The sequence below is a fragment of the Ctenocephalides felis genome, unplaced genomic scaffold (assembly GCF_003426905.1).
Source record: "Ctenocephalides felis isolate EL2017-DRISC unplaced genomic scaffold, ASM342690v1 CF-g0.4_SCAFFOLD_03572, whole genome shotgun sequence".
Taxonomy (NCBI): Eukaryota; Metazoa; Arthropoda; class Insecta; order Siphonaptera; family Pulicidae; genus Ctenocephalides; species Ctenocephalides felis.
Genome location: NW_020539726.1, coordinates 36,178,366 through 36,196,477, shown reverse-complemented (window position 1 = coordinate 36,196,477; position 18,112 = coordinate 36,178,366). Strand labels below are relative to the sequence as shown.

Below are 18,112 nucleotides of genomic sequence, written 5' to 3'. Positions count from 1 at the left end.
TTCGAGTTACGGAATAAATAAAGAGTGCAGAAAATACAAATCGAGTTTTGGAGAAATCGGAGTATCGGATTTGAATGATTTAGAAAACATTTGACTTGTATTCACGAAATGAAGGATTTATCAAGTTTTTACAAAGGTAGGCCTTTAGACCTGGAGATCCAGAACAAAAGTCTGAAAAAAAATGCCATTTGGCGGTCAAAAATCAAATATTTTCGGCAGTATGGATTAAGCGACATGACTGAGTACGAAAAACTTTCAAGAAATTTCATTTTCATCAAATTAACAAAAATTTTGAAATAAAAGTTTAATAAATATCAGTTTTCAAAAAAAAATATCAGGAATTGCAAAAATTTTCATTATTTTTTCCAAAAACGTATTTGTTTTCAAATAAATACATACAAATATATATACAAATTTTTCAAATGTTTTCAAAATATTCAAAATTTTCAAACTATCTATTTTTTTAATATCTATTTTATTATCTAAATATCTATTTTTTTCTGAGTTCAAAAATGTTTAAAATTTTCAGTAAATTTCATCATTTACAAAAACCCATTTTTTTCTATTTTCATCAATATACAAATAGTTCAAATGTTTTCAAAATATTCAATATATCCAAAAAAAAAAATTTTTTGTGACTTCAAAAATATTCAAAATTTTCGATAATTTTCAAAATTTACCAGAAACGCATTTATTTTCTTCTATTCTCAATATACAAATTTTTCAAACTTTCAAAAAAATTTATTTTTTTCTGAGTTCAAAATTTGTTGTTTTGAATGTTCAAATTTTTTAATAAATTTCATAACTTTCAAAAAACGAAATTTAAAAATGTAAAATTTTCAGAAGCTCAAAAAAAAAAATTTTTTTTTTTGAATATTTTGAGTTTTTTGAAAACATTTGAAATTAGAGTTTTTCTTTATTTTTGTTTTCAAAATATTCAAATTCTATTATTTTCTGAGTTTCTGCAAATTTTAAATAAATTACGGTAAGAAAAGTTCGAGCAATTGTCTAAAGACATAATATGGACACAATACCATACACCACTTTAGTTTTAAAAAAGATTTCGGCAGTGACAAAAACCCGGCTACACCCATATCTAAAAAACACAATGTGAGAGAGCCTTTATATTTTTATCATATTATTACATCATACAATAATATATACATAAACAACAGGTAGACATTTTTTTAAAAATTATGCAAACAGATAAAAAATTTATGTAAAATACTCCTACACGAATAAAATTTAACATTTGGGCGGCTCAATTAACATATAGGTTAGGTCGCAAAATAAACAAAAAATAGACACAAATTATTATTAAATTAAAACAATAATTAGTAAATTTAGTAAATATTTTGTTGTTAATATTATATAAAAAAAATTGTGTGCCTTACCTTTGAATGCTTGCACAATGCGCAAAGTAGTAAACTGACGTTTTGAGGTTAAATAAACATATGGTAATAAATGACTAATACTGATTAGATTTAATTAATTGCAATTAGCATTTTTTGCATTGATTAATAAAAGATAAATTACGATGCAATTTTTTTTAAATAAAATTAAAATGTTTTTGAATTAAACAGAGACGCCATCTTTAGCTCCATTTTGAATCCTCATACGTGATGAATTTAAATTTAAATTACATTTTAAATTTAATTTATTGCAATTAGCATTGATTATTTGAAGATAAATTACGATTTTTCATGCAATTTTCTAATTAATTTTTAAATAAATATTTTTATTTAAATTAAACAGTGACACAGATAGTTTTGCTTGCATGACATATGTGATGTGAATTCTTTTAAATTTAATTAATTGCAAGTAGCATTTTTTGCATTGTTTATTAGTAAAGATTTTTTGTAAAGATTCATTGCGATTTTTTTCGTGAAATTTTTTCAAAATAATTTTTAAATAAATGTTTTTAAGTTAAACATTGACGACATCTTTGACACCATTTTGAATACTCTTTATCCTAATACGTGATGAATTTTTTTAAATTTAATTAATTGCAATTAGCATTGATTATTTGAAGATAAATTACCAGTTTTTGATGCAATTTTTTTAAATAATTTTCAAATAAATATTTTTAAACTAAAGATAATTGCTTGCGTGACATATGTGATGAGAATTCTTTTAAATTTAATTAATTGCAATCAGCATTTTTTGCATTTATCATTAGTAAAGATTATTAGTAAAATCATTGCGATTTTTTCATTCATTTTTTTAAAAATAATTTTTAAATAAATGTTTTTAAGTCGTTGGCGCCATTTTGAAAACTTATGACAGCTAGTTGCTTGTTTGACATATATAATGTGAATTCTTTTAATTTTAATTAATAGCGCTTAGCATTTTTTGCATTGATTATTATTAAAGATTATAAGTAAAGATTCGTTGCGATTTTTTCATTCAATTTTTTTTTAAATAATTTTTAAATAAATGTTTTTAAGTTAAACATTGACGCCATCTTTGGCGCCATTTTGAAAACTCATGATAGCTAATTGCTCGTATCACATATGTGATATAATTTTTTATTAAATTCAATTAATTGCAATAAGTATTTTGAAGCATTGATTATTAGTAAATATAAATTGTTATTTTTTTATGCAATTTTTAAATTTGTTTCTGTATTTTTAAATAATTTTTATATAATTTTTTTAAATTAAACAGTTCCGCCATCTTTCACGCCATTTTGACAACTCATAATCCACAGGTAGTTGCTTTTGTATGACATATGTGATGTCAATTCTTTTCCTAAATTTTGACGTTGACAAATTAACTAATTTTAATTTTTAATTCAACCACCACTATACTCTAAAAACACACCCAAGTATCCTTTACCCTCCAATTTAAAATCTTACCCAATTTTACCCTTCTAATCTTTTATCCCTTTTGAGGTTATGTAGTTGATTTTTATCATTAATTTGTGAAACCGCCCACTTTATGGAGATTTTAAACAAATATTCTATCGCAAGTGTTCCAAAGAAGTTTCTAGAGTTCGAGAAATGGAATTTGCTGAGTTTATATCAATACCAAAATTAGATGGTGTGATTTTGCATAGTCCTTTCTGTACGAAATTTAATGGAACGCTCTGTATTACGGGTCATCATATTATTTTGAGCTCGAGACAAGAAGGAGCTGAAGAATTATGGGTAATAAATAAAATAGGGGTAAAGGAATCATTTAGAATATAAGAATATAAGAATAATTAATGAGGCATATGTAGTCACACAATCCTTATCATTTTTTAGATAATCGATATCATGTAACAATATTTAGTATGGAAAGTTCTTCATAACATGGCCTTGCCATAACATTGATCAGTATCAGTACATTTATCTCCTTTATTTCAGATTCTTCATAAATGCATCGACCATGTGGACAAGAAACTGAACATGGTGAACAACGTACACAGAGGCGGAACAATAATTATCAAGTGCAAAGATTTTAGAATAATACAACTCGAAATAGCCACAACGCCTGAATTCAACGCTATTTATACTACTATAGATAAAATACATTTTTTAGATGACATCCCGCAGTCTTACCCATTTTTTTATCGCCCTATGTATAATATATTAGAAGACGGGTATACACTTTTTAGGTAAACATCTAATAATAGTAATACTTACATATAAATATAAATATAATAAATATAAATATAAATATATACATATATAAATATAAATATAAATGCAAATATAAATATAAATATAAATATAAATGCAAATATAAATATAAATATATATATATATATATATATATATAAATATAAATGCAAATATAAATATAAATGCAAATATAAATATAAATGCAAATATAAATATAAATGCAAATATAATATAATATATAAATAAATATATAAATAAATATCTATAATAATTATATAGATAATTATATAAATATAGAAAGAAATATATAAATAAATATATAAATCCCTATAAATCTAAATATAGGTATAAATATAAATGCAAATATAAATATAAATGCAAATATAAAATAAATATCAATATCAATATGAATGCAAATATAAATGCAAAATATAAATATAAATGCAAATATAAATATAAATGCAAATATAAATATAGATATAAATATAAATATAAATGCAAATATAAATATAAATCTATGAATATAAATATAAATATAATATATGAATATAAATATAAATATTAATATAAATGCAAATATAAATGCAATATAATATAATGCAAATATAAATATAAATGCAAAATATAAATATAAATGCAAACATAAATATAAATGCAAATATAAATATAAATGCAAATATTAATATTAATATAAATATAAATATAAATATAAATATAAATATAAATATAAATATAAATATAAATGCAAATATAAATATAAATGCAAACATAAATATAAATGCAAATATAAATATAAATGCAAATATAAATATAAATATAAATGCAAATATAAATGCAAATATAAATGCAAATATAAATGCAAATATAAATATAAATGCAAATATAAATATAAATGCAAATATAAATATAAATGCAAATATAAATATAAATATAAATATAAATGCAAATATAAATATAAATGCAAATATAAATATAAATGCAAATATAAATATAAATATAAATATAAATATAAATGCAAATATAAATATAAATATAAATATAAATGCATATATAAATATAAATATAAATATAAATGCTAATATAAATATAAATGCAAATATAAATATAAATGCAAATATAAATATAAACGCAAATATAAATATAAATGCAAATATAAATATAAATGCAAATATAAATATAAATGCAAATATAAATATAAATATAAATGCAAATATAAATATAAATGCAAATATAAGTATAAATGCAAATATATAAATATAAATGCAAATATAAATATAAATATATAAATGCAAATATAAATATAAATACAAATTCAAATGCAAATATAAATATAAATTTATATGTGTAAATAGTAATACTTATTTGTATGTTTTAATTATTTGTTATTGTTTTTTTTTAGGCCTGAAACCGAATATGCAAAAGTGTTATCAAGTGACGATTGGCGACTGAGTTTTGTAAATAAAGATTTTTCAATTTGTCCAACTTATGGATCGATAGTCGTAGTACCTAGACGAGTTAGTGATGAAGTCCTGATAGCGTCTGCTTTGTTTAGAGACGGTGGACGGTTTCCTGTTTTTAGTTATAAACATGAAAATGGGGTAAAATAAAATTCATATATTATATATATATATATATACTCATATATATTATATATATATATATATATATATATATATATATACACACCTAAGTCTGTTTTTACACGGTCTTTTTGTACACGCTTTTGATATAACACGATTTGAAACTTGAATATTTTTAATTTTTTTACACGATTTTATTCCATTTAGCACGATTTGAAATTTTATGTACTTAATTTTTTTTTGTCAAATTTAATTTTTGCGAAGTATGTTCATATCACAAAAAGTATTTATGAAGGAAAAAAGTCTGAAACCATCGATAGTATCGATAGGTTTGCGAACACTAGCTTAAAGATTTAAGTGAATTCCCCTTTAGCGCGTACAAACAATTTTTACTGGTCAAAGCAAATGTGAATAGCACTAATTTAGAGGAATTATTATTAAAATAAACATGAATTCTTGTTCTTGAAAATTCTTGTTTTTCACCAATTTTAATAGGTTTTAGAGAGTAGGACAAATCGCCCATTTTTGTATAAGATCAATGTCTTTTTTTACACGTTTTTTTTTTCACGGCTTCTTCTGGAACCAATCTCCGAGTAAAAACAGACTTAGGTGTATATATATATATATATATATATATATATATATATACTAGATGACCCGACAGACGTTGTCCGGTACCCATGTCTACAATTTTTTGATATAATATAATAATATTTACCGTTTACCTAAAAGTAATAATTATTGTTTTTTACTCTTCAAGCCAAAATGCATATACATTTATAATATGAGCGATGTTAAATGTAAAATTGCTTTAAATAAAATGATGAGTCTCAATTCCCACACTATATTGGAAATTGAAGTCTTTTAAACGATATAACAAATTCAGAAAAATTTAATATATAGTGTCCGCGGTAAAAGTACAATATTATCTTGTATTTTTGCACCCAAAATAATTTCTCCAATAATGTTGCTTATAATTTTTATAATCTCGTATTATATTTTAACTGATTTTTAGTAATTATAATATCTAAATTACATTTTTCTTAGTAATAATTTAATACACATTTTTACCGGGGAGGCTCCTGGGGTCTTCAGCCCCCCCCCTCTATTATTTTACCTGTTTTAACATTTCATTATTAAAATTATTATCATTAATTAATATCTGGCTTTTGAAACAATTTTCATATTTATTTCGAGCATTTTACGCGATTTATTCTATTGAGCAAATCATAGAGCGCAAAAAAATTCTGGCCTTTCATTATTAAATATACCACTAGTACTTCATGTTGGATTATTTTAATTTAATTTTTCATTATTTAAGATATCCAAAATTGCATCTTAAACTTCTCTAAATTGATATTGTAAGGGCCGAATTGTATGTATTACTCTTTACTTTCCCATTTGTTGTTATAAAGTGAAATTTTTACGAATTTTGAAAATGTGAAAAGATTAGTAAAAGATGCAAAGAAATTATTTATTGAAAAAAAAACTATATTGAAAATTTCATATCCGAATCTTATTATTACTTAATTTCATATTTTAAGTGAATTAATTTGTCAAATCCTGTTCATATGTGTATCATTCAATCTGCCATACATATACTGTATCTTATATTATTTTAATATCTGGCACATCTCAGCTGCTCTTTGGCAATAATAATGTAGACATTTCTTTGTACTTATTCATAATCATAAATTTATTATACTTATTCTAATATAAGGACTCCTTCGGAAATTAGAGTAGAGTCTCTTTTTGCTTCGGAAATAGTTTCCTAGTCAGTAATCGCTTTTTGAAAATTATAAAAAAAAAATCTTCGGAAATCAGTTTGCTCGTAAATAGAGTCCCTTTCTGCTTTCAAATTATTTTTTTTCAGAAATCAGTTTGCTTGTCAGTAGAGTCTCCTTTTACTTTCAAATTAATTTTTTTTCAGAAATCAGTCCCTTTTTCCTTTTCAATTAATAAGAATATTGTGGAAAATCAGTTTGCTCGTCAGTAGAGTCCCTTTTCCCTTGAAATTTATAAAAATATTTTCAGAAATCAGTTTGCTCGTCAGTAAAGTCCCCTTTTCCTTTTCAATTAATAAGAATATTGTGGAAAATCAGTTTGCTCGTCAGTAGAGTCCCTTTTCCCTTGAAATTTATAAAAATATTTTCAGAAATCAGTTTGCTCGTCAGTAAAGTCCCCTTTTCCTTTTCAATTAATAAGAATATTGTCGAAAATCAGTTTACTCACGAGTAGAGTTCCTTTTTCCTTTTGAAATGTATAAAAATGACCTCGAAAATCAGTTTGATCGTAGGTAGAGTCCCTTTTCCATTGAAATTTATAAGAATATTTTCAGAAATCAGTTTACTCACGAGTAGAGTTCCTTTTTCCTTTTGAAATGTATAAAAATGACCTCGAAAATCAGTTTGATCGTAGGTAGAGTCCCTTTTCCATTGAATTTTATAAAAATATTTTCAGAAATCAGTTTACTCACGAGTAGAGTTCCTTTTTCCTTTTGAAATGTATAAAAATGACCTCGAAAATCAGTTTGATCGTAAGTAGAGTCCCTTTTCCATTGAAATTTATAAGAATATTTTCAGAAATCAGTTTGCTCGTAAGTAGAGTCTCTTCTTGCTTTCAATTTTTTTAAAAAAAATCAGTATGCTTGTCTGTAGAGTCCTTTTTTAAAATTTATAAGAATAGTAGACATTTCTTTTTTACTTATTCATAATCATAAACTTATTATACTTATTCTAATACTGTCTAGGTTTATAAGTAAATTGAAATTTTTGGCAGATCATAGTTTTCATTTGTTTTCAATGCGAACAATGACATGTCGTTTTTTGCTATTTTTTTCATTTATTTCTACAATATTGCATGCACATCCCAGTACTTTATAATCACATACATCCTAGAAAATTTCCTTAACAAACTTCAGAAAGAATTATCAAAATCCGTATAATCGTTTAGGAGGAGGATATAGCGAGTGTTTGTAATTTAATATGAACTTTATATAAAAGCAATAAAGCTCAAATTGGTTCTAAGTTTTAGTTAGAAAACGTTTGTATGTGAAAAAGAAAAGGGCTGTTTTTAAGGTTTTCCCGGCAATTATCCAATTTTTTCTCGCCGTAAGAACCATCCTTGGACTTCAACAAACATTTTGAAAAAATAATTGTCCAAATTGGTCCAGGCGTTGTTGAGTTATGCGCTTACCAACACATTTTGCTATTTATTTTTATATATAAGATATATATATATATATATATATATATACATATACATATACATATATCTTTTCCCCCAGGCTGTGTTACTTAGAAGTTCCCAACCACTAGTGGGTTCAAACCTAAGAAGGTGTAGACAAGACGAATTAATTCTAAATTCGATCCTGTTTTTCGATAAAAGAGGCTACATAATCGATACGAGATCTACGAATCTTTTGAGTCATTGCAAAAGCAAAGGCGGAGGCAGTGAACCCGATCAGCATTACACGCAATGGAAGAAACTACATAGACCTTTGGATAAAGTCTCTCATGGGTTGCTGGAGTCTCTTACTAAGTTAGTTGAAGGTAAGATGATTGTTATTATTTAAAAATCATACTTAGGTTTTGTAAGTTGTCCATGGACTGTTCTGGCATGTCATAGACTATCCTAACACGACTGTCTAAAATTCTAAATGTTTTTTTTTCTATATTTCCATTCCCACATCACGAAGTTTCACTCCTTTCACGCTTGTGTGTGTGTGTACTAATAATTGTCGACATTTTCACACCTCACATTCCAACATTTTTTATTACAATATATTGTTTTTTGTAAAAATTGTTTTCTACTCGCCGAGACCTTTTAAACGATACCCCACATGATATAAAAGATACAATGTAAATTTTTTGAAGTAAAACTTCTTTAGACTGTTCTGCAATACATTCGTTAAAAGTATATATTTTGTGGGCGTCTATTAATCACTTGATCAACTTTTTAAGGATTTTTGGATCTCTCTTCCCCTTTGGGAATACGTGGTGATATTCTAAATTACCCTCCTTTCTTACCAAATATCACGTGTATTTTTAGTAATGTTAAAAAATTATAAAATTTATGAATATTTTTTGAAAATGTTCGTTTAAAAAAAAAAAATCAGGTAAAACTGAATTCACGTCATATCTTACTATACCCCTCACGTGATATTTCCTGATTTTTTTTATCAAACCCCTCCTCTCCTAAAAACCTAGTAATGGACGTTTTAAAGGTCTTTTTGTATATAATCTCATATTGAAATCAACTATATGGTTTGTCCACAAAATGTACACTTTTGATGAATTTTCAGTAAACGAGCTTAAAGAAGGTTCACTTCAAAAACTTTAGATTAAGTTTTTTTGGCATGTTGGGCGTCGTTTGAAAGGTCTTTTTGAATAAAATCCGAATACTGCAATTAACTATGTAATTTGTCTACAAATAATACACTTTTGATGAATTTTTAGTAAACGAGCTTAAAGAAGTTTTCTTTCAAAAACTTTAGATTGAGTTTTTTTTGGCATGTTGGGTGTCGTTTGTAAGGTCTTTTTGAATAAAATCCGAATATTGCAATTAACTATGTGATTTGTCAACAAATAATACGCTTTTGATGAATTTTTAGTAAGCAAGCCTAAAGAAGTTTCACTTCAAAAATATTAAATTGTGTTTTTTGGTCATGTTGGGTATCGTTTGAAAGGTCTTTTTAAATATTATCCAAATACTGAAATTAGTTATGAGGTTTGTCCACAAAATGTACACCTTTTACGTATATATAATAAGCGAGCTTAAAGAAGCTTCATTTCAAAAAAATTAAATTGTGTTTTTTATCGCATGTGGGGTATCGTTTAAAAGGTCTCGACGAGTAGAAAACGATTTTCTCAAAAAAATGATTATATTGTAATAAAAATTTAATATAATATTGCAAAAAATATTAGAATGTTGAAATTTATTGATTTTTTTTGTAAATATGTGAAATATAAAACTTTCCAAACAAATACTGATATTAAATACATGATTTGTCCACAAAATGTACACTTTTAACGCATTTTTAGTAAACGACCTTAAAGAAGTTTTACTTCAAAATTTCAGATTACAAGTTTTATAGCATGTGGGGTATCGTTTGAAAGGTCTCGACGAGTAGAGAACGATTTTCACAACGTGACACTAAAAACGTAATATTTCATTGTACAAGATATTAGCTTGACTAGGTGTAAATGGCAATTTGCCTTAAGGCAAGTTGCTTTTACTTCGCGATACGTGTGATTTCCAATAGAGGTCCTTCAAATGTATTTAAAATACACACTTTTAATGAATTTGTAGAAAACGAGCTTAAAGAAGTTTTTGTTCAAAAAATTTAGATTGTTTTTTAAATGTCCTTTAGGATATATTTCGTATATGACTTAAACCTACTTCATATTACAATTAACAGTGTAAAACATTTCAACTATTTGTCTTTTTTTCTAGCTTGTAATGACACCGGATGCAGTTCTGATAAATGGATATCCCGATTAGAATCCTCAGGCTGGTTAGGACATGTCCTTAGCACATTATCGGTATCATGTTTAGTAGCCCAATGTTTAGAATTAGAAGGTTGTCCTGTTTTGGTACACGGCACCAAAGGAATGGACTCCACATTACTGGTCACTAGTTTAACACAAATCATTTTGAATCCTGATTGTCGAACCGTCAGGGGGTAAGTAGACAATGATTGCCATAAAATTATAATTAAACTAGTGGTGTATGGCATCGTGCCTTAAGGCAAATTGCTGGAACTTCCCGCACTGTAATGAAATATTCGAGAGATATTAAACGTTTTCAAATATATTATTACAAATACTGTAACTTTTATTTTTTCGCTATCTTGTTTGTTATATCTGAGCAAATCAAATGTAAATCATAAGTCCATTATCATTTTGAATTCAATTTTAAAAATAGTTGCCTAATTCACACAAAATTCAAAAAAGTGCTCCCGCATAGTCACAGTCTAAACGCATTTGCAAATAATTCTGTGCGACATTTTCACTTATACTGTGCTTAGTTGGCGGCATTTTCACATTTTTCAATAGTTTTTTCACAAAATTAGAAAAGTGTTCCTGTGCAGAAACAGTCTAAACGCACTTGGGTAAACATTTGTACCAGAGTGGCGCTTAGACTGTGCTTAGTCTGGGTAATTTTTTGAATTTTTAATCCAAAATTACAAAAATATTTTATAAAAAATAAAAACAATTTTTAAAGAAGAGAAGAGACTCTACCGACGAGCAACTTAAATTTTGGTTAAAAATTAGTAAAATATTAATAAAATAATAGAACGAAGTTGTTTGTCAACAGTATTCCTTTTACCATTAAAATTAATTATTTTAAATGAGTTGCTCGTCAGTAGAGTCCTTTTTTTCAATAAAATTAATTTTGTCACTTATTTCTTTTTACCAAAGTCGCATTTAAATCTTATTTGTTTTACTAATTTATAATGTTGCTCGTCAGTAGAGTCCCTTCTCTCTTTGATCTTTTCAAATATATTATTACAAATACCGTAACTTTCATTATTTTTACTATCTTATTGTTATATCTTAGGAGCAAATCAAATGCAAATCATAAATCAATTTATTTCCAGAACATTAACAATCGTCATTTCGTTTCGAATTCAATTTCAAAAACAAAAAATAGTTGTCTAATTTACACAAAATCGAAAAAGTGCTTCCGTATAGTCACAGTCTAAACGCATTTGCAAATAATTCTGTGCGACATTTTCACTTATACTGTGCTAAGCTCGGCGGGATTTTCATATTTTTCAATAGTTTTCCGGTTCAAAATTAGAAAAGTGTTCCGGTACATAAACAGTCTAAACGCACTTGCGTAAACATTTGTACCAGAGTGGCGCTTAGACTGTGCTTAGCCTGGGTTACCTCAGATATACAAGATAGCAAAAATAATGTTAGTTTCAGTATTTGTAATAATATATTTGAAAACGTTTAAAATTTCTCGAATATTTCATTACGGTACGGGAAGTTTCAGCAATTTGCCTTAAGGCACGATGCCATACACCGCTAGTTTTAGTTTGCTCGTCAGTAGAGTTCCTTTTTGCTCTTGCATTTTTTAATTCAATTTCAAAAAAAAAAAAATTGTCTAATTTACACAAAATTGAAAAAGTGCTCCCGTATAATCACAGTCTAAACGCATTTGTTCTTATGATGAATTTCTTACATCAATGATTTTTACCAAAATATTTATTATTTTTTTTATTTTCATAGATTTATAATTTTTTACGACATTCTATAGGCCTATGATATTTTACAACTTTTCTTAGGCCTATAATATTTTACAACTTTTTTCAGGCCTATAATATTTTACAACTTTTCTTAGGCCTATAATATTTTACAACTTTTTTCAGGCCTATAATATCATACAACTTTTTTCAGGCCTATAATATCATACAACTTTTTTAGGCCTATAAAATTTTACAACTTTACCTATGCCCATAATATTTTACAACTTTATTTAGGTCTATAATATTTTAGAACTTTCATTAGGCCTATAATATTTTACCAAGTATTCTGATAATGAATTTCCAACATCAATGATTTTTACCATAATATTTATTACTTTTTTTATTTTCATAGGCCTATGATATTTTACAACTTTACTTAGGCCTATAATATTTTTCAACTTTTCTTAGGCCTATAATATTTTTCAACTTTTCTTAGGCCTATAATATTTTTCAACTTTTCTTAGGCCTATAATATTTTACAACTTTCCTTAGGCCTATAATATATCTTGTTATATGTGAGCAAATCAAATGTAAATCATGAATCAATCAATATATCTCCAGGAACATTAACAATCGTCATTTTGTTTCGAATTCAATTACAAAAAAAAAGTCGCCTAATTTACACAAAATTTGAAAAAGTGCGCCCATACAGTCACAGTCTAAACGCTTTTGCAAATAATTCTGTGCGACATTTTCACTTATACTGTGCTTAGCTTGGCGTCATTTTCACATTTTTCTCACAAAATTGGAAAAGTGCCCCGTACATAAACGGTCTAAACGCACTTGGGTGCAACATTTGTACCAAAGTGACGCTTAGACTGTCCTTAGCCTGGGCAATTTTTTGAATTTTTAAACCAAAATTACAAAAATAATTTATGGAAAATAAAAAAAGATTAATATAAAACAAGTTAATCTTATATATAAAAATGAATCGCAAAATGTGTTGGTAAGCGCATAACTCAACAACGCCTGGACCGATTTGGCCAATTCTTTTTTTAAAATGTTTGTTGAAGGCGACAAAAAATCGAATAATTGCCGGGAAAACCCTCTTTCACATACAAACGTTATTTAACTAAAACGTAGAATCAATTTGAGCTTTATTGCTATTATATAAAGTACTCCTCCTAAACGATTATTCGGATTTTGATAAATGTTTCTGAAGTTTGTTAAGGAAATTTTATAATATATATGTGATTATAAAGTACTGGTATGTGGGAAATGGAAAAAATTGCAAAAAACGACATGTCATTGTTTAAAGCAGTTCTACATTTAAAATCGCTTATATTATAAATGTATATGCATTTTGGCGTGAAGAGTGAAACATTTATTATTTTTAGGTAAACGGTAAATATTAAAGTATATTATATTAAAAAATTGTAGACATGGGCACAGAACAACGTCTGTCGGGTCATCTAGTAAATAATAAAATAAATATATATAAAATAAAAAAAAGTTAATAAATTGTTTTTTTTTTCTCTTTTAGTCTCCAAGCTCTCATAGAAAGAGAATGGGTCCAAGCCGGTTACCCGTTTACAACCAGGCATAGGTTTTCTTGTTACAGCAACAGTCAGGATGGTAGAAATAAACAAAACAATGCGACGTTTTTGCTGTTTTTAGATTGTGTTCATCAAATACACAAACAGTTCAGTTTGAGCTTTGAATTTACAATCGATTACCTGATTGAGCTGTTTGAGCAGAGTTATTTTAGCCAGTATGGTAAGTGATAATAAATAATATTTTTAACAATCGAATGAGATGAAATTTAGAAATAGTATGTGTGTGTATGTGTGTGTACTGATGATTGATATTTTGCCAAAGTTTTCTCAAAAGTTTTACACCTCACTTTTTTAAACAGATAAATTTTAACATTCCAATAGGATTAAGTATATGTTTTTATTTAATATTATATAATGTTTTTTCTTGTGAAAATCGTTTTCTACTCGTCGAGACTTTTTAAACGATACCCCACAAGCGGTAAAAAAACGATCTAATATTTTTGAAGTAAAACTTCTTTAAGTTTGTCTACTAAAAATGCGTAAAAAGTGTATATTTTGTGGACAAATCACATAGTTAATTTTTGTATTGGTTTCTATAGTTTTACACTTTACATATTTAAAAAAAAATCGATATATTTTAACATTCTAATATTTTTTGCAATATAGTATTACGTTTTTATTACAATATAATCTTTTTTTTCTTGAAAATCGTTTTCTACTTGTCGAAACCTTTTAAACGATACCCCACATGATATGAAAGATACAATATAAAATTTTGAAGTAAAACTTCTTTAAGCTCGTTTACTAGAAATTTATTAAAAGTGTATTGTTTGTAGAAAAACCACATAGTTACTTTTAATATTTGGATTCTATTCAAAAAGACCTTTCAAACGATACCCAACAAGCCAAAAAAACACTATTTATATTTTTTGAAGTAAAACTTCTTTAAGCTCGTTTTCTACAATTTCATTAAAAGTGTATATTTTAAAAACCACATAGACAATTTTTGTATTCGGATTCTATTCAAAAAGACCTTTCAAACGATACCCAACATGCCAAAAGAACACAATTTAAAAATTTTGAAGTAAAACTTCTTCAAGCTCCTTAACTAAAAATTCATTAAAAGTGTATATTTTGTGAACAAACCACTTTGTTACTCTCAATATTTTGATTCTATTACACCCAACATGCCGAAAAAAAAACAATTTAAATTTTTTGAAGTAAAACTTTTTTAAGCTTGTTCACTACAAATTCATTAAAAGTGTATATTTTGTGAACAAACCACATAGTTATTTTTAATATTCGGATTCTATTCAAGAAGACCTTTCAAACGATACCCTACATGCCGAAAAACACGATTAAATTTTTTTGAAGTAAAACTTCTTTAAGCTTGTTTACTACAAATTCGTTAAAAGTATATATTTTGCGGATAAATCACATATTTAATTTAATATTTACATTCTATTCAAAAAGACCTTTCAAATGATACCTAGCATGCCAAAAAACATCATTTATATTTCTTGAAGTAAAACTTTTTTAAGCTCGTTTACTACAAATTCATAAAAATTGTATATTTTGTGGACAAATCACATAGTTAATTTTGTCGTTTGGATTCTATTCAAAAATACCTTTCAAATGATACCTAACATGCCGAAAAAACATAATTTAAATTTGTTGAAGTAAAACTTCTTTAAGCTCGTTTACTACAAATTAATTAAAAATGTATATTTGAAATATGTTTGAAGGACTTTCATTTGTAATCTCACGCATCGGGAAGTACAAGCAACTTGCCTTAAGGCAAATTGCCATTTACACCTAGTCAAGTTAATATTTTGTACAATAAAATATCACGTTTTTAGTGTCACATTGTGAAAATCTACTCGTCGAGACCTTTTAAACGATACCCCACATGCCATAAAAGTTACAATCTTAAATATTTGAAGTAAAACTTCTTTAGGCTCGTTTTACTAAAAATGCGTAAAAAGAGTATATTTTGTGGACAAATCACATAGAAAATCTAATTAGCATTGGCTACAAAAGTTTTACACCTTACATATTTAAAAAAAGATAAAATTAACATTCTAATATTTGTTGCACTAAAATATGGTTACGTAATATGATCATTTTTTTATAAAAATCGTTTTCTACTCGTCGAGACCTTTCAAACGACACCCCACATGCTATAAAACCTACAATCTAAAACTTTTGAAGTAAAACTTCTTGAAGCTCGTTTACTACAAACTCATTAAAAGTATTAATTTCGCGGACAAATCACTTTCCTTAGGGCAAAAATTGATTCAAACAATTTCCATTACCCTTTCAGGTACTTTCCTCGGCGATTGCGAAAAAGAACGACAATTCTTCAAGCTATTCACAAGAACCACAAGTCTCTGGTCCTATTTAAACAGACCAGACATCATCGTAAAATATCTGAATCCGGTTTACGAGCCAAATTCGCACATAATTTGGCCATCGGTGGCACCAGTAAGTATTGTACTTTGGAGAGAATTATTTTTAAGATGGGTGGTCGACCAAAAACATCAGAAATTTGCCGGAGAGATTATTAAAAATATCGTCGCCGAAGATAAAGAGATCCGGAGCCTTACTGTTAAATTGAGGAAATCGGCGCTGGATTTGTATAAGGGACTGCAAAGTACAAAAACGAGTACAACTTCGGGGAATGATTGATCTTTTGTTTTTTGCCAGGTAGTAGGAATTTTTATAAATTTTTTATTAAGTTTTATTATTTTTAGTTAATGTTTGTTATGTCGAATTTTAAGTGTGGGGTTATGTAAAATTGATTTGCTACGGTCAAATATTTTGTTGAAGATGCAGATCCGGATGTTAAAATATTATTAAATTTTATTATCCATATTTAGCGGCCGATTCTGTCGTAGAATAGGCCTATGATATGGCAAAGTTATGTAATGTAGCAGATTTCATACAATTTACAAGATTTCATTACAATTTATAATACAAGATTTTTAAAATTTACAAGATATTTGAAATTCACAAGATATTTAAAATTTACAAGAAATTTGAAATTCACAAGATATTTAAAATTCACAAGATATTTAAAATTCACAAGATATTTAAAATTCACAAGATATTTAAAATTCACAAGATATTTAAAATTTACAAGATATTTGAAATTTACAAGATTATTAAAATTTACAAGATATTTAAAATTTCCAAGATTTTTGCAATATACAATATTTATACAATTTACAATTCATAAGATTTTTACAACTAACAAGATTTTCAGACCCTCCATAATATTTTAAGACACTCCAAAATGTTCTTAAGACACTCCAAAATATTTTCAAACACTCCAAAATTCTATTCTTGTGAATGTTTTCATACAATTCAGAACGTTTTCATACATTTCAGAACATTTTCAGGCCGTTTGGAATGTTTTTAGATAGTTTGGAATGTTTTTAGATAATTTGAAACGTTTTCAGACAGTTTGAAACGTTTTCCTACACTCCAGAACATTTTCAGACAGTTGTGAACATTTTCAGACATTTCAGAACATTTTCAGACATTTTAGAATATTCTCAGACATTTTAGAACATTTTCAGACATTTCAGACGCTTCAGAACATTTTAGACATTTTAAAACATTTTCATATATTTCAGAACATTTTCAGACATTTTGGAACATTCTCAGACATTTCAGAACATTTTCGGACATTTCAGAACATTTTCAGACATTATAAAACATTCTCAGACATTTTAGAATATTCTCAGACATTTTAGAACATTCTTAGATATTTCAGAACTTTCTCAAACATTTCTGAACATTATCAGGCATTTTTGAACATTTTCAGGCATTTTTGAACATTCTCAGGCATTTTAAAACATTCTCAGGCATTTTAAAACATTCTCATACGTTCTAAAACATTCTCATACATTTTAAAACATTCTCATACATTTTAAAACATTCTCATACATTTTAAAACATTCTCATACATTTTAGAACATTCTCATACATTTTAGAACATTTTCAAACGTTTTAAACATTCTCAGACATTTTAAAACCTCCGACATTTCAAAATATTCTTAGATATTTTAGAACATCCTCAGACATTTCGGAACATTCTCATACATTCTAAAACATTATCAGACATTTCAAAACATTATCAGACATTTTAAAGCATTCTCAGACATTTTA

At 26.5% G+C, this 18,112-nt stretch overlaps 2 protein-coding genes across 2 annotated transcripts in view; one reads left to right on the top strand and one right to left on the bottom strand.

Annotated features, from left to right (window-relative positions):
- LOC113388436 (mediator of RNA polymerase II transcription subunit 12-like) overlaps positions 1 to 18,112 on the bottom strand; it is a 284,310-nt gene that overhangs the window by 200,250 nt on the left and 65,948 nt on the right. The gene's annotated exons all lie outside the window — the stretch shown is intronic.
- Positions 2,830 to 16,830, top strand: LOC113388000 (myotubularin-related protein 9-like). Its single transcript, XM_026625412.1, has 7 exons — positions 2,830 to 3,149; positions 3,351 to 3,601; positions 5,008 to 5,206; positions 8,475 to 8,739; positions 10,643 to 10,871; positions 13,927 to 14,159; positions 16,263 to 16,830. Exons 1-7 carry the CDS (start codon positions 3,003 to 3,005, stop codon positions 16,625 to 16,627), a joined length of 1,689 nt encoding a protein of 562 aa, XP_026481197.1. The 5' UTR covers positions 2,830 to 3,002; the 3' UTR covers positions 16,628 to 16,830.